The sequence below is a fragment of the Aspergillus stella-maris genome (assembly GCF_047715825.1).
Source record: "Aspergillus stella-maris strain CBS 113639 unplaced genomic scaffold BDV14scaffold_38, whole genome shotgun sequence".
Taxonomy (NCBI): domain Eukaryota; kingdom Fungi; phylum Ascomycota; class Eurotiomycetes; order Eurotiales; family Aspergillaceae; genus Aspergillus; species Aspergillus stella-maris.
Window position 1 is genome coordinate 233,031 of NW_027396832.1, and position 20,199 is coordinate 253,229.

Genomic DNA, 20,199 nt, shown 5'->3' on the forward strand with positions numbered 1-20,199 from the left:
CTCCATAATAGATGTAGTATCCCCATCAACCAGACGAGGCCACTGCCCCGTCCCAACTGCTCGTCCCTTCTCCCTTTTCTTCATCCTTAAATAACCAATGACCAAATACCAACAAGCTTAAGTCTTCCTCTTCTTCGGCCCCACGACCTTCGGGTACATTCGCATAAGGTGGTAGTTGATGGCATTCTTTGCGGCGCCCTTGTCTTTCTGTTGAGGGAGTCAACGTTAGTATGCTTTTCTTTCGATTGGATTCCGACCCAGCGTTTGAACGGGAGAAGTCGTGTAAAAGCGAAGAAGAGGAAAAGAAGGAGGAGAGATCGGGTTAAACGCACGTGTGTATCCATGCACTCGCGCAACTGCTGCTCAAGCACTTTGCAGCCTTCTGAAGTAGCAGGCGAGGCCCAGCATGCTAAAGAAGGGAAGAACAATTAGCCTCGATTCACAAACAGACAAGGTGTACATTGGTATTGAGTTGATTCAAGGGCTCTGAGATACGCGATTGGGACCGAGAAGCATGGACTTCCACTCCGCATCGTGCCATCCCAGCAAATCGCAACCCAATGAACCGAGGCCACCCAGTCACAAATATTTGAACAGCGTCAAACATACAGAGCATAGCAGACATAACAGCCGCACAAGGTGTAAGCTCACTTGACCCCTTGGCGCGCACGCGGAGACGAGGGATCGAGTTCAGGCGGACGGGGTTGAGTTTCGTGGAGACGTTCTTGGGCGGCATTGTGGCGGGTGAAACAGGCCTGTGCCTGAAACTCTGGAGCAAACCGGGAGTTCGAGAAGGGAGGAGTAAGAGCGAAGAAGGCGTTGGCACGGTGCGATGCGAGACTCGACGGTGATGTTGATGCTGGCCGGCGAAAATGCGGTTGCTCGGAGGTGCCAAGACCTTCAAATTCTCTCCGCGGAGGTCGCTGACTCAGCCGCCGGCAATGGGGCGATTTACTTCGTTATCGGAGACTCGAATTCCATTGCGCTCTATACCTTTTCCATTTACTTTTTTCTTTTGTACATTATCATCATGAGCTTTAATCCTTACCGGCCCTCTAGAATCATGAAGCGCTTTGCGCGACCGCTGTTGCCACCACCAACGCTTGTATCAACAGCGCAGCTTCAACGCCACTTCTCAGCGCTCTCCGTCCGACATCAGCAACAGCCGCAATCACAAGAGCAATCACAAGAGCAACAAAATGCTTCGACTCCCAAAGAATCCGAACAATCAAACGACACTAAGCTACCAAATGAGACCGAAAAGGAAGAAGGCGCCATGACCCGCCGCCTCTCCGAAATGGCCGAGCAAGCATACATGGAAGGCGGCCGATCCGCGCGCAAGAACATGACGCAGGCCGGGTTCTCGGAGGACCTGAAGAGGGAACTTGAGGAGCGAGTCGCGGCCGCTGCGTTCAAGAGCGAGCATGCGGGGGCACATTCTTTTGTTAATATGCCGGTGCGTATACTTCCAATTCAGGTTTATTAATTGTTAAGGGGGGGAGAAGATCTAACATATAGTGATGCACAGGAAAGTGCTAGAGCCGGTACGAGAGATATAGCAGGGTCTCAACCCTGGACAGGTGAAGAGAGCACGCACGACGTAACACTCCGAATGCTCGATAGTTCCTCGAAACCCATCCGCACGCCTTTCAAGATTCCGCAGCCCGTCGTCCCAGGCCCAATCGACACCCGTCTCACGCCGAAGCCACCCCGCCACCCGGGGCTGCGTATCGCATCCGCCAAGGAACGAACGGATACATACACACTTAGCCAGTCCGAGGGCGTCTCCGAGACCGAGCGCGAGGCCATGCGCCGCGAGATGCGCGAGCGGTTCACACCCGGTGCTCGGCCCATGCCAGCTACATTACAAGGGCTAGCCTCACTAGCCAACGAGCGAATTGAAGATGCTGTAGCGCGGGGCCAATTCGACCGCATAAAGCGCGGCAAGGGCGTCGGGACAGAAACAGACCATAATGCGAACAGTGCATTTATTGATACGACGGAGTACTTCATGAACAAGATCATCCAGAAGCAGGAGATTGTGCCGCCATGGATCGAGAAGCAACAGGAACTGGGACGGGAAGTGGAACGGTTTAGATCGAGGCTGCGAGCTGACTGGCGACGGCACGCGGCGAGAATCGTTGCGTCCCAGGGCGGATCACTGGAGACGCAAATGGCTAGGGCGAGGGGATACGCAGCTGCTGAAAGAAGAGTCGCCGAGAGTGCGGCTGTTACAAAGGCCTTCAGCGATCCAGAATCAGCAGCCACAACTCCATCACCAGCACCATCACCCTCATCAGAAGAAGGCATCCCACCACTCCCGCCTCTCCGCGACCCGCAATACATCTCAAACGAATCCTCCTTCCTAAACCTCTCCATCAAAACCCTAAACTCGCAAACGCGCTCCTACAACCTGCAAGCACCGCCCGTCGCGCAAAAACCATACCTGAATCTCGACCGCGAATTAGCAGCTTGCTACGCGGATGTTGCACCAAATATAGCGGAGGAGATTAAACGGCGCGCAACGGAACGGGTGCGCACGCCGGTTAGTTTGGGGACGAAGGCGAATAGTGTCTTTGAGAATTTGGGGACTGGGCAGACGACGAGGGTTTATGAGGAGGATGGGACTAAGGGGTATGGGTTTAAGGAGTTTTGGAAGGATATGTTTGCGAAGAAATAGGTTGATGGGTTTTTGTATGTATAGTATATATGATGTATATGATATAGATTACTAGCAAGCCATGGCCCAGATGCATAGTTGGATCAATTGCATTCTCAAGGTATGAACTATCGCGGTATCTAAAGGCTCAAGAAGTATAAATATGCCATGATACAAACAGACCGAGGACGCCCCGAGTACCAGAATCATCCCGAGACCAACAGTCAGGAGCTATACAGGTCGGTTGCAAGCCTATTTATTTCCCTCTAGACCAGCATTAGCTTCAACCCTCTCAGCCTCGTCCGCTTTCTCATCGCTTCTGACTCTCCGTCTATACCTCCAGAAATCTCTCCAGATAAGCCCCAAAGCGCGCGCACCGAGGGTAGCCCAATAAACATAAAAACAACCCATTGGCACCCAGAGCAACTGCCACGCCCAGCTGACGAGATCGAGAGCATAGAAAAGCTGCGCCCAACACAAGAGCGCAAAGTAAGCAAAGAAAATGCCAGATGTGTAAACCCATGTGCCGATTAGAGCGCAGAAGGCAAAGTTGTTCAAATATTTTCGGGTCTTCATGAGAAAAGAATCGTACACAATGCCTGTTTCCCGTAGTGTTTTGGGTTCTTCAAGGTGTATGATGGCGAACCAGGTAGATTCAAGTGCGACGAGGAAGAGAATGACAAGTAAGGCGTTCGTTAGCCTTGTCGTGATCCGATGGGTGGTAAGGTCCGCGGTGCATACGTGGTCAATACAACATAAGAACCGGTCGATCGGCGTTTCGGAGGCACTGCGAAGAACGAAACGGTGTGTTTCATTGTTGTGTACTTGGATATCGCGCTTCAAGGGGATAATGAAGTTATGCCAGGGTATCTTCGGCATTCTGCCTGCGGGCCAGCCAGCTTGTTCCAGATCGTTATCGCCAAAGGGGAGACGAGAGATGATTTCAGTGTTCCCGATCCAAATCTCGTTGATTGCGTTGCCTGGTTCTGTGAAGTTTTCGGAGCGGACACCAGTTACGGCGGAGAGTTTGTGGCCCATCGGGTAGATAGATAGATTCGGAGTCGAAGTCCGGTATGAATGAGCGTATGATTTATATTTGCTTAGATGCGCATCAAGGCGTCAAGTAGTCAAAGAGGCAAGCTTCGAGATGGAGGCCACCGGCCTGGTCGTGGAGGTGAGGTGTGCGCATCGTGCCTTCCATTTCGGTCCACTGGCAATGGCTCCTGCTGGATCTGGCTGTGTCTATTGTCACGACAGAAGTCGAGACTCGGGATGAGCTTTGAGCCTCGACTCTAGACACTGAACAAAGACCTCGAGGGGAGAAGTGTTGAAGGATGACGGTGTGGTGGAGTGGAGGAATGCGATCATCGAGCCGAAGGAAATTAGCTCGATGAAGCTATTCCTCTCTCTATCCTCCACCACCTTGTCACCAACTCAACCTCAGCAACGAGTCCACTCTGGGGCCAAAGAGCTTGAGGCTGGAGTCAACTGAGCTACTTTCGCTGTTGCCTTGATTCAATCCGTTGTATCCTCCAAGCCACAACTCATGGGGCAAGAAGCAACAACCGTGGATGGGCAGCCATGTGGATGCACCTTTCTTTTCCTCCAGGAACACCAATCACAGCGTCTGATGTATACCAATAAACTCACAGCTCACAACCACATCACCGTCATCAACACGCCGATCAGCGCGAAATAGAGTCCAACCTTGAAGGATCAGGAGACTGACTCGATGATCTGTTATAAAGATCGCGTCCCCCACAGCTTGCCTGCCTTGTTGTCCCCATTCTCTCAACTGTCAACTATCGATCGCCATCTTTTGACATCTTGACAATCGACTCTTTGTCACTCATATCACATTCGCTCTTTCAAGATGCAATTCTCTCTCTACTCTCTCGGCCTCGTCGCCGCTCTCTCTGGTCTTGCCCAGGCTCTGCCTACTGGCACTTCGCCTTCCCTTGGAGACCTGACTTCTTCCGCCTCCGCCGGCAGCACTGAGATCCCTGAGCTTCCTCAGCTCCCTGGCGCCTGTGTGTCTACCTTGTTACCTCCTGATTGAATCCAAAACTAACAACATTACTCACAGCCGACTCCGTATGACCACTCCACATGAATGAGTCATCTAATCCCAGAAGTATGCTAACAAACCCAGACCCAATCCACCTCCGACTCCACCCCCAGCTCAACCTCCTCCTCAGACTCCAGCTCCGGCTCCGGCTCTTCAGACATCAACGGCGGAAACTTCATGGGCCTCGCCCTCGGCAACGACATCGATCTCGGCAACCTCAAGGACCTTCCTGAGGTCAGCACGGACGTTATCCTCGGTAGCCTGCAGCACCTCAGCAGCGAGCAGCAGGGCAGCACCCAGGGCGGTAACTAGATCCCATCCTGCGATCTAAGTTGGATAATAGTGGCGAGTGTGTGAAAAAGGGGTGATTGTCTTCTGTTTCGATATATAGAGAAACGTGTTTATATACGGTTCTATACCTAGATATCTATAATTAATCTACACAAAGCTACTCTAAACAGACCTTCCGTCAAAGCTCAGATCTGGAATCCAAGCATGACCCTTATAGAAGCCTCCTTCCTACTCTATACGATCGTCTTTATACCTTTAATGCCAAAGGTATCTATTATTCACCAGCTTGCGCAATGACCAAGGGACTTTAACCACAGGCTCATCCTGCCCAGCGCGTAAGCAAGAAAACATCTACCACGGTAAAAGCATCCAAGTATCTGAAAATTCAGGGATACAAAGTACTCTTGGCCAGATAGGCTTTCTTCGATACCTAGGCAATCGACAATATCTCCCGTCCGCTATGCCTGCCGAGAGGAAGCGCGAGACCAGACGGAGCTGGAGTTACATGAATCCTTCCGATACAATGAAAAGACGCAGATCAAGGTCTGTATATTCAAGGCAGGATTGTATAGATTCCATGATAAATACCCCTGGGGAGCTCCCTGGAGCACGTAGTTCCAGCCTGACATTGTGACTTCAAGTCCGGGGACATAGTTGTTTCAAGTGTGAGGTGACTTAGAGGACGTAATATGGACCAAAGATTTGTCAAAAAAAAATGCATCAATGCATTGCCGTCGAAAGATAGAATGTAGTCTAGTAAAGAATAGGTAAAAAAATAATGAATACACAAGAAAATAAAACCCCCGGGGTATATCCAAGTCTATATAAAAAACGCCAAACCTCCGAGTTGAAAATGAATGCATGAATGAATCATGATGGGAAAGTGCCCCGATTGCCCTAAGGCTCATCCCCGATATCAAACTCCTGATACTCCCCTCTGCGCTCCAACTCTTTCTTCTTCTCTCTGCGCTTTCGACTCCGGCTTCGACTGCGACTATTGCTCCGTCTGCCCTTCCGGTCTCTACCCTTGCGAGCGCCCGAGTAAGCCCTCGTGAGAGTAACGCTTTCTCCCGCACCGTAAATAACACCACGGCTCGACGGCGGTGGCTCCTCCTCATCACCAGGTAACGGTAAAGCAGCAGGTGTACTCGGCGCAATCCATTCTTGGCTTCCGCTGCGGCGACTCCGCTCGTTATCTTCGGCAGTGTCAAAAACCCTCATGCACTCCGAAACGCGCTTAATTTCCGTTTTCTTATGGATTCCCTTAATCCACATTTCTGAGGAGATGGAAAGTGGTTTTGTCGAGATCGTCGTCGTGGACTTTTCGCTTCTGGCGGTGGAAAGGCGAGCGGTGTCCCGGGTGGGGTATGGGGAGATTGCAAGGGAGCTGCGGTTGCGGTTGCGGTTGCCGGCTCGGGCCTGGGCCCTGTAGCGGTTCAAGTTGAACAGTTTTGGCAAGGTCGAGAGAGATCCGGCTGTTAGGCCGAGGTTGAATTCGATTTCTGTCCAGATTAAATACCAGGCGGTTGATTCTGTTGAACAGAGGGGTCAGGACTTGAGCTTGGAAGGGTAATCGGGGTGGCTTCAAGGCTGAGAAATCACGTACTGGTGAAATTTGTATCGTCTCTGGCGTGGACAAGAGTACTGAAGCGCACAAGGGCGACTGCACATGCAATGAAGCCTGCGATCGTGTTAACGCTGAGAAGGGTGGGGATGACTGGAGACCGTACCAACAGCGAACAACCCCAAGACCATCAACCTTTCCCTCATGTCCATCGGCAACCTCCAGGTCGGCCGAAACGGAAGGGCAAGAACGATCACATCCAACACGAACATAATAACACCCTGTGTCATTACTACTGCAAAGTACGTATCCGACGACCAGCATTTCGCATCTGAGATGGTTTTGTCATACGACGCGCTGAACGGGCGACACTTCAATGCGAGCGCTAGCGTCATGGATATTGTAAAGGCACCTATAAACACCATAAGGGATATGCCAGCAATGCGGATGATCTTTGTCGGGAAGAAGCGCATGATGAACACTATCAGACTGATCCTGACAATTGCCCCGACGACGAGATATGAGCATTCGGCGCCGAAGTAGATCTTGAACCACGTTAGGAGGTCTTGTGAGGGAACATTGTGTGTATCCACGCCGAGTCCGTAGTATGTGAATGTATATGCTAGAGCCGAGAAACCGTTGACAGCGACCTTGAAAGGGGTTAGGGCTGGTAGGATCAGGAGGGGTGAGGTCGACATACTAGGGCTAGTATCACCAAAAAGTCATCTAGTCCGAAGCAACGGTGGATGAACTTGCGGAGATACAGCTATCGGAGAAGTCAGCTTTGTATTTTTTCCCAAGCAATTGGAGAACTTACGCGGAGAACACAAACGGATGTCGTCAGCGACGCCAGCGCCAGAACAACAGCACGCACGGCGGTGGTCATTTGTGCTGTGCGTTTGCTGCTGACGTCCCCATTGTTCTCTGTCACAGCCGCTCCATCCATACCTGATGGATGGCTTCCACGGTATCAGCTGGAGCTCAGAGTCTGGTCGGAAGATGCCAGACGAGAGGCTGACTCCAATTCCAGACCTTGGACAGCGGACGGGGCGTGCTTTAAAATCGAGGACACCGACATGTGCCGCAAACCACCTAATTTGGCCCTGTGGGACAGGGACGGGAAGACCCAAGCGGATCTGCCTTGGTTGTGGTGTTTCGAAGTCTCGATTCATCTTGCAAGCAAAATCTCATACGCTCGGTGCGGGCGAAGGGTCCACTGTTAGATCCTGGCGCATCCATAGTTCATCTGCCATCTGTTAGCGGCATAGCTTTTCTCCACCCCCAGAACTACAAAGGGCTAGACAATTGCCGTGAGGAATCCTTTTCCTCGATTGTCCCCAAGGCACCCTTGCGCTGATCGTATGTTTCATCCAATTCGGCGACCGGTCTCTGTTCGTAGTAGTTGCAACAGTTGGCCCAAGTCGCGATGGCAGTATACACGCCAGAGACAGTGATTGCGATCCTTGAACGGGACAATGGACTTGACAGCACTAGAGTCGCGGAGATATTGAATGACTTTGTCGATCATCCTGAGTCTGACAAGGATTCCGCCCGGGGATTGTTTGCAGCAAAGGTGTTCGCGGTAATGTTTGGGGAGAAAGCTCGAGTGCGGGAGTCGGAAGAGTACGAACGCCAACGCCAGGTCCCGTGGTCTGTCAAGCCTCCGTCTACTCTCTTTCTCTTCCCGCAGGAACCATCCGTTCTTCAAGCTTCACTTTGATATTAATACCTGAAACATTGCAGGTCCACCAACTGCTGGCTCCAGCCTGAGGTCATCGTCTCCCCCACTACTTCGCAACAGGTTGCCGCGGCACTGGCGCTTTGCGTATTCCTTCGTATTCACTTTTCGATCCGCGGCGGGGGGCATCAACATAATCTAGGCTCAAACAGCAACAATGGCGGGGTAGTCATATCGCTTAGCGCGTTTAAGCAGGTTAAACTTTCGGACGATAAACGCAAAGCAGATATTGGTGTGGGACTGCGATGGCTCGACGTATACAGCGCTCTGGATTCTCACTCTCTTGCTGTAGCTGGTGGCCGGATGCCGACTGTTGGCCTTTCTGGATTGATTCTCGGAGGTGGCATCTCTTTCCAGATCAGCCAATAAGGGGTTGGTGCAATAAGCGTGGTGAATTATGAGGTTTGTTCCTGGATTCAAGCACAAGGTTTACCGTGTTAACAAGGTTTGTCTAGGTCGTCCTTGCTGACTCGGCCATCATCAATGCACATGCCCAGGAAAATACCGACTTGTTCTGGGCCCTCAAGGGCGGAGGTGCTAACTTTGGTACGCCCAATTCTTCTCCTCGACAAGCTCCACTGACATACAATGGCCCAGGCATTGTCACCAAGATCGAAATGACCACTGTGCCCAACAAGGTTTGGTGTGCAGCCCGCGTATACTCACCCACAGAATACGACTCGCTCGTGGCAGCTTTGATGCAGTACCACGCGAACATCGAAACGGACAATCAGGCTACCCTGATCTGGCACGGCACCAGCGACGCTGTCCTGCATGTCTATGTCTATTGCTCCCCGCTCGAGAACCCGGACGTATTCGCCCCATTCTTCGATGTCCCCTTCTTGCAGGCTCCGGTGACCCCTGGGATCAGAACGATATCGGAGCTCATGCATGCTATTAAGCATTTTGTGCCGGAAGAGGATATGATGTGCGTTGCTCGCTACCTAGAACCTACACTGATCAGAGCTTGTGATGAAGACGCAAAGGACGCCCCGGACTAAATAAAGTACTCACTTGATATATGAACAGTCACGAGTTCCGTACAATGTCAAGCCTCCCATCACCGAGTATACTCCAAGCGGCAGAACAAGCTCGTCTTGAACAGACCTCTGCACTAAGCGCTGCAGGCGTCACCGAGTTTGTCCTAACGAACGTCTTTCAGCCAATGTCCTCTCTCGCGATGAAAAAGAGTGCCGACTCTCCTCTTGGTTTGAAACCGGTCGGACAGCAATGGTTTCTGACAATGGGCGACTTCAAGCATGCCGCAGATGAAGCGCGCGTGCGGGAGGCTTCCAGAAAGATCGTAGATGCCGCGGAGGACGTGGCGAAAAGGGAAGCCTCTTCTTGGAATACAAGTATGTGAATTATGCGGCAAGAGACCAGGACTCACTAGCTGGGTATGGACCCAGTAATTTGGAAAGGTTGTGGGGAGTCGCAAGGAAGTATGATCCGGAGGGGGTGTTTCAGAGGTTGCAGGGGGGGGTGGCTGCTTTCTAAGGTTGGCAAAGCGTAGGACTACGAGAAGGTACAGTGTATGAATGGACTTGGCACTGGAGGAGCTTGAAATGATCCCCTGCGCAAATCTACTTACTACTTACTTACAGTGTTTGCACTGCCTACCATAGTGCCTACACATAGAGTCCTCCCAACGACCAATTGTCGCTACTGATCGCCCGGCGACCAATAAAAGCGATGAGCCCTGGCTGAGCGAAACCGGCATACACTGTTCTATTGAAGTCTACGCTATACTCCGAAATGACAGATGCAGGGCAAACTGCCCAAGACAACGTTTCGAGCCAGATAGCCACCAGCCTATGAAAAGCGACCCAGGGACGAACAGAGTGTGAAGAATGCTAGTGGCAGCCCGAATATCGAGTAATGTTCTTTTGCAGCAGGAGAGGCCTGTGAGTGGCTGGTATCGGCCGTGATGGTGTGCTGTGGATGCATCCCGGCGCTTAGAGGAACCAACGAACGGTCTCTACCCCTCGACGCCTCGAGCATCCTCACACCACAACCCAATCACTTGGCTAACCCTGCCGGCCTATATCACAATCATCACCCCCGGAGAGCACTCATCATGTCTACGGGTCACTGTCACATTGTCCGCTTCTGTAAAGGATTTGCGATCCCGGACCATGAGCCACCGTACATAAGCCCACTGCTCCACGTCGACACTTGAGCGTTATCAGAGATGCTTCCTTTTGCTTCGACTCCAGATTTGCCGCTGTCCCACGAGCAGCAGGAGCAATCTTTTTTCAAACCGAGTTTGAATATCTTCCAGCGCGCCGCTGTCGATACCAATCCGCCGCTCGATGAGCCCCTACTCGCTGTTCAGATCGGTGGTATTGTCGGTGCATACGTGATCTTTGTCGCCATTATCCTCACCCTCCTCCTCGTTGTCGGCCGGCGCCTACGCAGAACAATTCAGTCGTCGAATTACACTTTGCAAGTCGAAATGATGAAGCCCAAAACCGCTCCCATGCCCACCTCCGTCGATCCCAGTCCCATTACACCAACAAACAAGTCGCACGGCTTCAGGTCGTGGACGAGTTTGACAAAAGGTCCGCAGCAGTCGCAGGCGCACTCTCGCTCGAACAACGGCAGCGTTGCAACGATCGACCATGAGTCCGTTGTTGCCGCCGACCGCCGCAGGGCGCAGGATCAAATGGAGATGCTCTATGCTGCTGTGATGAGGCACGATGAGGAGCGTGCTGCGACGGCCAATTCCCCAGTCAGCCCAGCAGACGATGTTAGTCTGAAGAACTTATCACCGCGTTCTCCGCATAGTTACCAGAGCGCGAACCCGTTCTCGGATTATGCTCAGCCGGTTCCTGAACCACAGACTCAACCTCAACCATACCAGCAGCAGTACCATGGGCAGAACCCAAGCCCTTATCCAGCCTACGCCGCCGCGGCTGCTCCCGCTCCCGCACCGGCTCCCGCAGCAGCGCCAACCAGCCCAGCGCGCTCGACATCACGCCTCTCGCGCATCTCAAACCTGTCTCTCTTCCAATCAAGCCGCGATCAAGCCTCAAATTCACAGAACAAGGAGCCTGGAGCGTCCAAAATTCGCTCTCCGCGCTTCTCCCGTAAACCCCAAACACCAGTTGGAATCTCTATCTCCTCGCCTCTCTCCTCTCCACACTCAGCATCCGGCCCGACATCACCAGCCGAACAAATCCCGCTGTCACCACGCTTCTATAATCCCGCTCCTCCACCACTCCCACCCAGCTCAACTAAACCTCATTTCCCAAAGGTTGACATCAGCCACAACCGAACAAACACAAACAACACAACATCTACAACCTCCTCCAGCGGGCGCCGCCAACCACCTCAACTAAACCTCCACTCCGCATCCCCCGTCTCGATCGCCCCGTCACCGAATGGCAACAAGAGCACCAACTCCCTCCCCTTCCGTGACGCATACCCTGCTCTCCTCTCAGCACCACCAACAAAGACAACTATCCTCGAGCGACCTGAGAAGCATGCGGGTGGTCCGAGAACGGGTCTACCAACGCCATACTCCCCATATATGCCGTTTACGCCGCTGACACCGCTCACGCCAAGTCGAATCGTCACGAAGAAGCAGCGCAAGGCAGCAGGGCGGGAAATGGGGCTTAGAGCGCTGAATGAGGAGGATGCGGTTCGTGGGGAGGAGGATATGTGGGGGTACTAAATATACCAGCCGTGCTTTTAATAATTGGTCTTTGGGGTTGAGCGGGCAAGGTAGAGGGTAGAGGGGGAGCTGGGTCTCCTGCCTACCTAGTAATTGTTTTCGAGTCGATCTCTAGATACTTCTTTTTCTCTTTCTTTTTTTTTCTTATCTTCTCTTTCACTCTCTCATTTTTTGGTTACTATTACATATCAGGGATAGGCGTTTGGTTTGATCCAGATTACACACACGCATACATGCATATTCGATATTCCATCCAAGAATGAAATATGACCCGGTTTGAGTTATGCGTGATTCCTGCCAATGGTTCAGTGGAGATCCCCGTCCTTCCTCCCAACAAAAAATGTCATATTACAAAATACCATGAAACTAAAACTCTTTCAAATGTGGCGAAGGTGCCCATCTTGCAAAGAGCTGCCCATTCTCCACCAGAATCTGCCGTAGCATCTGTCTCCTCTCCTTTGCATCAGGCCAGACCCCATCCCATATGCTGACATATGGCTCCATAACCCCCAAGGCCTCCCTTAACCACAAACCCGCCCTTTCCTCTTCAATCCGACCACTCGACACCATTCCCCTCTCGATCTCCCGAAGAAAATCTTTCCTTTCCACCCCTGTCAACACTGCACCCCGCATCACCCCAAGTAAAATATGTGACCGCACCGCAAGATCCAACTTATCCATCTCCATCTCCACCTCCACGCCAACCATCTCTATTTCCTCTACAGCAACAGCATCCAAAAACTCCATCTCCTCTTCAATCCCAAGCTCCCCCTCCCACCCCCTCCACCACGCAAACGCACTCACGCGCCCATCCGGCCACCCAGCCCACATAACCTCGCTCTTCCACGTTCCATGTTCAACATCTGGCTCAACAACAACCTCACTACCATGTTCCCAGCTTGCCTCCCACAGAGGTGCTGAGTACTTCCCTTCCCACTCATACATATCGTGCATCCCCTGTGCCGTAAGGATCCCGAAGCGCTCCTCAATCACCGTGGCCCGCGACGGCGCCTCGGATCTGCGTTTGTTGCCAAAGTATCGTCTTCCCATGTACTCTAGCCAGAAACATGCTTGAGTTTTTGAGTAGGGCGCCACGACCGGGTGCGTCTGCCGCAGGCGGGTTATAGTCTCCTCAATCGTGCTGAGTGCGATGTCCGTAAGAGTCTCGAGCGGAAGAAGGTGTTGTCTAAGGTATGTGCGTGCAACGTTGTAAGCCCAGCGTGGAAGCTTCATGGCATGTGCGCCACCGCCAAGATGAGACTGCTTATTGCGCGGCAGGCTCAGCGGGGAGTCAGAGTCCGGTAAGTCCTGGAGGTTAGGGAGGCGATAGAAGCGGGTTGTGCTGATTTATTCTAGGAATGCCTCGGAGTAATAGGTGCGTCAGGCGGAGGGGTGCAGGAGCGTATGGTGCTCTTTGTAGAAATCATCAAAATCGTCGGGGGCGGGGAATAAGGGGCCTTCGCCTTGGCTGGAGGAGCGGTAGATACCTGCTGCGATTTGGGATAGGTAGAATATATCAAGGGTGCTGTGTGGTGGTTTGGTTCTTAGCCTTGGAGATATCTATGTGGATGGTAGTAGGTAACTATGGTAACTAACCGATTGAACCTCAACTTGCCTTCTCCAAATGACCATCCATGCGCGTGCAGCTTCTCAATAACGTCAAACACGCCATTACTGGTCCACAGCGGTTTATCCAGGTAGATAAATGCTATCAATAACACTTTATCATGGCTGTCGACAGGCTCCACGCCGTTTTCAGTATCGGTAAGGAATTCCAGAGCGCTCATGGCAAGTCTCCAGAAAGAGCAGAATGGAATTGGGGAAGTAGAATGCACCACTTGATACCGGTAGCTAGAGCGCGAGTTGAGAAGAACAATTCAGGAGTCAAATTTAGAGTGATAGCCAAGAAATCAGCAAGGTGTATCTGGCCATACTTAAACGCGTGATCAGCAACTAACTTGTACATTCTGAGGCATCTACGGAGTACCACTCTAACTAACACGATTTACACTCTTCGCTACGCATAGAGGGATCTTCTGGGGTTAGTGAGGGGTTGGTGGGGGTAGTGGTTGATGTTGGAGTCCCGACGTCGACGGTTCGGTTGTGCCAAACACGATCATCAGTTCTATAAGGAATAAGTAATATATTAGTTCACTATTAGACGGGGCACATAAGCCATATGTTAGTAAAGGAGTTTTAGTTGAAAAACTTGGGGTATTTTAGCCGTGAAGGGAGTGGCTACTGTGTGTTTAACTGACATTGTAGTATTAATAAAAAGCTCAAGAATATCATTAGCATATCAATGAAAATAGGTCCGTAGAACTATACCCAAGCAATAGATACAGGTAGAGCTACCACAGATAATCCCATGTCTTGGTCCAGGTCTGGCTTTGAGCAGCTCGGCTTCTCCCGAGACTGGAGATACCTTAGATAGCAGGGTTATCTAGGGCAGGCACTAGATAGAGAGGGATTGATAAGAAGTAGCTTTAAAGAGCACACCAAGCACAACCCGACTGCGGAGTTCAGACAAGCAGCAATCAAGATGGTTTTCAAGCAGTCGACTCTGGCAAAGTACATTGCCAACATCAAGGCCTCTCCCAGGCCGCTCATCGCCAACCACCGCATGCTCTTGACTCAGGCCCTATTCGCTTTATCCGGCATTCCTTTATGTACGTTACCATTTGACACTTTGTCCTTATGCATCATGCTCACCTATCAGGCTGGGACCAGGGCTCCAGCTCAACCATCCCCTCGCTCCCCGGCTTCCAAAAAGACTTTGGGATCTCCGAAGCCACCAATCCAGGGCAAGTCTCCAACTTTGTATCGCTCGTCTATGTCGGTGCAGGTACCGGCGCTGCCTTGTCATTCTTCGTCAATGATCGCGTCGGCCGCCGATGGTCATTCCGCATCTATGCGCTCATCTGGATAATTGGGCAATTGATTGCCGTCGGATCCCAGGGCAACATCGCAACCATGTACGCAGCGCGTGTCATCGCTGGCTTCGGCGTCGGACCCCTAACAGTCATCGGACCAGTTTCGCTAGTCGAAATCGCCCCAGCCGAGATCCGCGGTCTTCTCACCTCGTGGTTCAGTATCGCGATGCTAATGGGCTTGTTCGTTGCCGCGTTTACCGTCTACGGATGTTTCGTCAATATGGCCTCTTCAACACTGCAATGGCAGGTTCCATTCTTTGCGCCCGCCATATTCATGGCACTTGCCATTGTCGCCAGTTTCTTCATCTACGAAAGCCCCCGCTGGCTCTTCCTAATCGGCAAAGACGAAGAAGCTACGCAGACACTGGTCCTCCTTCGAGGCCTCCCGCTTGAATCGCCCCGAGTCCAAGCAGAACTAAGCGACATCCGCAACTCGATCGTCAAGGAGCGCGCGGCCTTTGGCTCAGCAAGCACATACTCCCTTAAGGGCCTAAAGTCCGTTCTGAAAGAGACCTTTCTCGTCAAAACGAACCTGCGCCGCACTCAGCAAGCATTCCTCTCGTATGCATTAGCTCAGCTCTCCGGCGCAAACAGTATAACCACCTACCTCGTCCCCGTGCTAGGAATGGTCGGCATCCAAGGCGACTCAGCATACAGCCTCTTCGTAACAGGCATGTACAGCATGGCAAAATTCTTCTTCACGGTCATCGCAAGTTTCCTCCTCGTCGACGCAATCGGCCGCCGAAATAGTCTGATATTGGGCATCACAATCCAAATGCTCTCAGACACCTATATCGGCGTATTCATCAAATTTAACAACGAAGGACCCGTCCCCGTGGCAGCAGGCCAAGCCGCCATCGCAGCAATCTTCATCCACGGATTCGGGTACGCCATTGGTCTCCTGATTCTACCTTATATATTCGTCTCAGAGCTCTGGCCGAATCAGCTCCGCAGTTTTGGAGCCGCGCTGACGCAGTTCTTCCACTGGTGGTTCTTTTTCGGTGTGAATAAGGGTGTGCCCGGATTATTAGAGAAGACGGATAATTGGGGTGCGTTCTTGTTCTTTGCGGGTTGGTGCTTCTTGGCGCTAATCTATGTCTTTTGTGTGGTGCCTGAGACGGCGGGCGTGCCGCTTGAGCAGCTGGATGTGTTGTTTGAGGGGCCGTGGTGGAACACTTGGAAGAGGAGTAAGATGGTTAGGGCGGAGGTTATTGAGGGGAGGGCTGAGAGTGGTATCGGTAGTGGAGGAGGCGATATGGATGAGACAGACGAGAGCGTGGTTGCTGTCAAGGGCGAGGGTGTCAAGGGGGCAGAGGTTTAGCCTGGAACAATGGAAGAGATACTAGTTAGATAGCGACTGATAGATAGATCAGCATATGACCCTCAAATCTCAATATACCTACCCCAACATCCAGATAACATCCCTCAGCATCATTGGCTCATAGCGTCTCTCGGAAGAACCCGAGCTCTCTTGGTAGACTCAGTATACTCCAAACTAAACTAAAACCTCTCCAAGCTACCCCAAGCCCTACTATATAGACACTGTTAAACAACCACTGCAGTATACAACCAGCCAGCCCTAACCCAGCAGCAACCACTCCTCAACACCATCAAGGCATACCGCCATAACAACCAAAATGACAAACTACACGCCGTCCGACACAACAACCCTCCCCCCCCTCGGCTTCCTAGCAGTAGAATGCTTCTTCTACCGACCATCCGGCGACGCCTTCAACAGTGATACCTGGTCCTTCCCACTAATCCGCGAATTAGCAACGGGCTCAAAAGAAAATGTCCTTGTAAGCAAGGATGACTACAACGAAGAATTCCTTGATTCCTTCGTGCAGGCTGGAAAAAAGCTTGCGGAGAGAGGGGCGGTGGGGATTATTACCTCTTGTGGGTTTTTGGCGCAGGCTCAGACTACGTGCGTTTCCATGTTCCCGTCCTGGGTATTCCTACCTATGGTAAGTGAAGTCATGATAACTAACGAGAAGTGTAGACTCGCATCCCGTCTCCCAATCCCAATAGCAACATCCTCCCTCCTCCAAATCCCCTCCATCCTCACATTCCTCCCACCCACAAAATCAATCGGTATCATAACCTACAACGCAACCCAACTTGGCCCTTTACACTTCTCCCGATTGGAAATCCCACCGTCCAGTGTAGAGCGATGCCACATCATCGGCGCACCAAGCTCCGGATCTCTGCAGGGCCTAGTAAGAGGCCAAATAGAGTATGACCACGACGACATTGAGCGAGAGATGATCTGTGCCGCTAAGGAATTGGTGAATGAGCACCCTGATATCGGGGCGATTGTGCTGGAGTGTACGCAGATGCCGGTTTATGCGGAGGCTGTGCAGCGGGAGACGGGGGTGCCGGTTTATGATGTTTTTACTATGGCGAGTTGGTTTTATAGTGGGTTGGTTAGGAGGAGGCCGCAGCAGTGGGGGGAACTCGAGGGGCAAAAGACGGGGCCGTTGGTTGAGAGGAATGTTATGTGAGGGTTTGAGGGATTGGCGATAGTTAGGGGTGCTAGCTATCAATGTTCTAGATAACTGTGCCCTAAGTATATAAGTGCTGATATGGTGGCATGGAGAGATGCTTCAAGATCTTTCTGGCCTAATATGAGTCCCGTGGCATTCTTCGCAATGGAACGTCTCTCTCTTTTATTAGTCTTACCCTGCTCTAATCCCAGCTGGTCTCAACAGCATGTTGGGTCTGATGGAAAAACAACCAAGACTCACGGTAATTTGGCAAGTATATTGGATCACTATGGTCGCCACCATATCGCACTTTTGTACGGGCCAAGTAATAGGTAACGATACCGGGCATATATGTGGCTATCGCCGGCATCGGAAGAGGGATATAGGGCAGTACTGCTCTGATCGAATATAAGGTGTCCGATGTTACCAGTCGAAGCATATTGTCTTGTCACTCTGTAGGTAAACTGGGACGACCAACTGACGAAACCAAAAGCCCTGTCCTGAACGATACGATGTTGGCGGATTTGATCAAGTGTTGTCTCGAGCGCCCTTGCTGAGAAGCAGGCCCATGACTATATCGTGTCCTTTCATTCGAGCATATGATAACGGTGTCAGACCATATGAGTCCCTGGAGTTCAGATCAACCTTTTCGTTTTCTAGAAGCATTTCGACTACTACAGCGCTTCCATATTCCGCTGCATAAGATAATGGTGTTCGTCCAGTGGATTTGGGGGTAACTACCCCTTTCTTGTGTAGAAATGCGGCAATGTCGCGGTATGTCCCCTTTGCTGCATTTGTTAGGTGTGTCCATCCATAGTCGCGGGAGTCTGGATCAACTGCATTGGTTGCCAATAACAACTCAACCACATGCGCATATCCATTACCCGCGGCTAATGATAGTGGAGTTCGTCCATTGGGATCTTTGGAGTCCGGGTTTGCCCTCCCCTTCTCTATAAGCAGCCTGATCACTTTCCCGCGCCCGTTTTCTGCTGCCCGCGACAAAGGCGTTTGTCCGCCGTATTCATATTCAGTTCGCACTCCATTGTCGAGTAGCACATTGGTTACAGCCTCATGACCCTCCTCTGCAGCTAGTGATAGTGGGCTTTGAAGCCTTTCTGGTTCTGTCTTAGCACCTCGCTCAAGAAGAAACTTGACAACAGCAGCGTGGCCCTCCCTTGCGGCAAGACTGAGCGGTGTCATTCCATACCAGCCACTTGACTCAATATCAGCACCAATGTTTAGCAGTCTCTTAAGGATGGCCTGGTATCCTTTATAGGCGGCCCAGCATATCGGGCTAACATTTGGATGTTTCGTTTCAACCTCAGCGCCGTGATCAATAAGCATCTGAACGAGTGTCCAGTCGCCGTTCTCGGCGGCAATGGATATTGGGGCGGCACCCTGTTCCGGGTTGACACTCGCACCGTTTTGGATAAGCAACTCGACGATGGCCCGATGCCCGTTTTCAGCAGCCCTGAATATCGGACTATTCCATACTTTTGGCTGAGCGTCAGCCCCATTTTCCAGCAAAACCTTGACGACGGCCGTATGGCCTTCATATGCGGCAATGCATAACGGGGTTTGTGGTGCTGATTCTGTTTGAGCGCCTGAATTCAGCATGGCCTCGACCACTACCTGATGTCCAAAGTAAGACGACACCATCAGAGGCGTGAACTCCAAACCCCTCCAAAGAAGAACTTCGTTATGAATGTTCCACCAGGTCCCAAAAATGGATGAATGCGGATCACATATCCTCAGCGTTGAAGACAATACTTCATCATCAGAAGAAAAATCGGCCAGAGAAAAATGGTGACCCCAGTTATTAGCTGCGTAGACCAACAACGTGTGAGTGGGCGATTGGAGAATGCTTTTCTCAGCTCTCTCACTGACAAGACCTTTACTATTCGTATAGTATTTCTTATCATGATCTGAATCAGCTTCTTCAGTGACGAGAATGACTACCTCTTTATCCTGGTTCAAGGAGTTGAGATATTCCACACAGGCTATTGCAAGAGTCTTGTGGGCATTCTGGGGTGTGATGGAGTGCTGCCAACAGACTTTGGACGGAATAGTTGGAATTGTTGATATGTTTGCCAGCAGAAATTCTTTGGCTGTTTCATGGACGAAGTATATCTTTGACTGATTGATGAAGATGAAAAGTCCGCATAGACGACGAAGCTTTTCACCAAAGTCTAGCTCGTCTACCCCAGCGTGTGATGGTTTCTGGCGTTGAGAGCACATGGCTACACTCAAGGTCATTGCCATCTCAGATATTTTCAGAGGATGCCGTGCTGCAATAACAATCTCAAAAATTGTTTTCACTATTTTCTCACTCTGTGGTGGGATGCGGTCCAAGATTTTCAAATAGGCCGCGTTCACGGAAGATGGTATGAGTTGGATTGGCTCTTCAGCAGGCCAAAGACTCTTTGCGAACGTCTCACGGATATCATCGATAGCCAAGTGTAGCCACAGGTAAGTGCGGTTTTTCATTGAGAGAAGCTTCGTCTCTATTCGTTGCTGAATCTCCGGTAGCAATTTGAGTGTGGCGGCCAGCTCTTTGACTCTCAACTTTACGACGATATTGATTTCTTCGTGGATCAGCTCGTTCTCTTCTTCGCCCTTAAGGTGCACATGTGGAAAGATGTTCGTAATCATGTGCAAGCCTTGCTGGAGATAGTCGTATGGACGACTCGTCACCAGGAATTTGAGCCAGTTGCTTTGAGTTGATGATTTCGTCTTGCCATGGTAAAAGGACTCGAGCTTATCTATCAAGCGACGTTGATCGGCCTC

General features: G+C 51.3%; 11 protein-coding genes across 11 annotated transcripts; 6 read left to right on the top strand and 5 right to left on the bottom strand.

Annotated features, from left to right (window-relative positions):
• Nucleotides 1-117: 117 nt before the first annotated feature.
• On the bottom strand, nucleotides 118-736 carry BDV14DRAFT_201540 (mitochondrial 37S ribosomal protein mS37; the record flags this gene model as incomplete). Its single annotated transcript, XM_073773785.1, has 3 exons — nucleotides 118-207; nucleotides 333-409; nucleotides 610-736. 3 exons carry the CDS (start codon nucleotides 734-736, stop codon nucleotides 118-120), a joined length of 294 nt encoding a protein of 97 aa, XP_073626777.1.
• A 253-nt stretch (nucleotides 737-989) lies between these two features.
• BDV14DRAFT_176028 (DnaJ family domain-containing protein) lies at nucleotides 990-3,063 on the top strand. Its single transcript, XM_073769183.1, has 2 exons — nucleotides 990-1,456; nucleotides 1,529-3,063. Exons 1-2 carry the CDS (start codon nucleotides 1,031-1,033, stop codon nucleotides 2,678-2,680), a joined length of 1,578 nt encoding a protein of 525 aa, XP_073626778.1. The 5' UTR covers nucleotides 990-1,030; the 3' UTR covers nucleotides 2,681-3,063.
• On the bottom strand, nucleotides 2,912-3,697 carry BDV14DRAFT_201542 (uncharacterized protein; the record flags this gene model as incomplete). The annotated part of the gene is made up of 1 exon (XM_073773786.1): nucleotides 2,912-3,697. The coding sequence occupies one exon, from the start codon at nucleotides 3,695-3,697 to the stop codon at nucleotides 2,912-2,914; it is 786 nt and encodes a 261-aa protein (XP_073626779.1).
• Nucleotides 3,698-4,311: 614 nt separating this feature from the next.
• On the top strand, nucleotides 4,312-5,150 carry BDV14DRAFT_176031 (uncharacterized protein). Its single transcript, XM_073769184.1, has 3 exons — nucleotides 4,312-4,689; nucleotides 4,746-4,753; nucleotides 4,812-5,150. Exons 1-3 carry the CDS (start codon nucleotides 4,533-4,535, stop codon nucleotides 5,037-5,039), a joined length of 393 nt encoding a protein of 130 aa, XP_073626780.1. The 5' UTR covers nucleotides 4,312-4,532; the 3' UTR covers nucleotides 5,040-5,150.
• Nucleotides 5,151-5,915: 765 nt separating this feature from the next.
• On the bottom strand, nucleotides 5,916-7,528 carry BDV14DRAFT_201544 (uncharacterized protein; the record flags this gene model as incomplete). Its single annotated transcript, XM_073773787.1, has 5 exons — nucleotides 5,916-6,550; nucleotides 6,625-6,699; nucleotides 6,749-7,232; nucleotides 7,283-7,348; nucleotides 7,400-7,528. The coding sequence occupies 5 exons, from the start codon at nucleotides 7,526-7,528 to the stop codon at nucleotides 5,916-5,918; spliced, it is 1,389 nt and encodes a 462-aa protein (XP_073626781.1).
• A 480-nt stretch (nucleotides 7,529-8,008) lies between these two features.
• BDV14DRAFT_209710 (FAD-binding oxidoreductase) lies at nucleotides 8,009-9,990 on the top strand (the record flags this gene model as incomplete). The annotated part of the gene is made up of 7 exons (XM_073775715.1): nucleotides 8,009-8,232; nucleotides 8,326-8,660; nucleotides 8,691-8,722; nucleotides 8,776-8,866; nucleotides 8,918-9,248; nucleotides 9,350-9,641; nucleotides 9,677-9,990. The coding sequence occupies 7 exons, from the start codon at nucleotides 8,009-8,011 to the stop codon at nucleotides 9,815-9,817; spliced, it is 1,446 nt and encodes a 481-aa protein (XP_073626782.1). The 3' UTR covers nucleotides 9,818-9,990.
• Nucleotides 9,991-10,314: 324 nt separating this feature from the next.
• On the top strand, nucleotides 10,315-12,553 carry BDV14DRAFT_176038 (uncharacterized protein). Its single transcript, XM_073769185.1, has one exon. The coding sequence runs from the start codon at nucleotides 10,512-10,514 to the stop codon at nucleotides 11,994-11,996; it is 1,485 nt and encodes a 494-aa protein (XP_073626783.1). The 5' UTR covers nucleotides 10,315-10,511; the 3' UTR covers nucleotides 11,997-12,553.
• Nucleotides 12,363-13,783, bottom strand: BDV14DRAFT_190718 (uncharacterized protein; the record flags this gene model as incomplete). The annotated part of the gene is made up of 2 exons (XM_073771370.1): nucleotides 12,363-13,338; nucleotides 13,593-13,783. The coding sequence occupies 2 exons, from the start codon at nucleotides 13,781-13,783 to the stop codon at nucleotides 12,363-12,365; spliced, it is 1,167 nt and encodes a 388-aa protein (XP_073626784.1).
• Nucleotides 13,784-14,538: 755 nt separating this feature from the next.
• BDV14DRAFT_209712 (general substrate transporter) lies at nucleotides 14,539-16,344 on the top strand (the record flags this gene model as incomplete). Its single annotated transcript, XM_073775716.1, has 3 exons — nucleotides 14,539-14,665; nucleotides 14,716-16,116; nucleotides 16,172-16,344. 3 exons carry the CDS (start codon nucleotides 14,539-14,541, stop codon nucleotides 16,273-16,275), a joined length of 1,632 nt encoding a protein of 543 aa, XP_073626785.1. The 3' UTR covers nucleotides 16,276-16,344.
• Nucleotides 16,345-16,566: 222 nt separating this feature from the next.
• BDV14DRAFT_201550 (uncharacterized protein) lies at nucleotides 16,567-17,430 on the top strand (the record flags this gene model as incomplete). The annotated part of the gene is made up of 2 exons (XM_073773788.1): nucleotides 16,567-16,853; nucleotides 16,929-17,430. 2 exons carry the CDS (start codon nucleotides 16,567-16,569, stop codon nucleotides 17,428-17,430), a joined length of 789 nt encoding a protein of 262 aa, XP_073626786.1.
• A 1,395-nt stretch (nucleotides 17,431-18,825) lies between these two features.
• On the bottom strand, nucleotides 18,826-19,405 carry BDV14DRAFT_176041 (uncharacterized protein). Its single transcript, XM_073769186.1, has one exon. It carries the CDS (start codon nucleotides 19,332-19,334, stop codon nucleotides 19,164-19,166), a length of 171 nt encoding a protein of 56 aa, XP_073626787.1. The 5' UTR covers nucleotides 19,335-19,405; the 3' UTR covers nucleotides 18,826-19,163.
• Nucleotides 19,406-20,199: the final 794 nt, after the last annotated feature.

Excerpts from the sequence above, each read along its gene's own strand:
- BDV14DRAFT_176041 (XM_073769186.1), bottom strand. The coding sequence starts at position 19,334 with ATGATAAGAAATACTATACGAATAGTAAAGGTCTTGTCAGTGAGAGAG.
- BDV14DRAFT_176028 (XM_073769183.1), top strand. The coding sequence starts at position 1,031 with ATGAGCTTTAATCCTTACCGGCCCTCTAGAATCATGAAGCGCTTTGCG. Across the intron at positions 1,457-1,528 it reads ATTCTTTTGTTAATATGCCG|GAAAGTGCTAGAGCCGGTAC; the intron begins GTGCGTATACTT and ends AGTGATGCACAG.
- BDV14DRAFT_176038 (XM_073769185.1), top strand. The coding sequence starts at position 10,512 with ATGCTTCCTTTTGCTTCGACTCCAGATTTGCCGCTGTCCCACGAGCAG.
- BDV14DRAFT_176031 (XM_073769184.1), top strand. The coding sequence starts at position 4,533 with ATGCAATTCTCTCTCTACTCTCTCGGCCTCGTCGCCGCTCTCTCTGGT.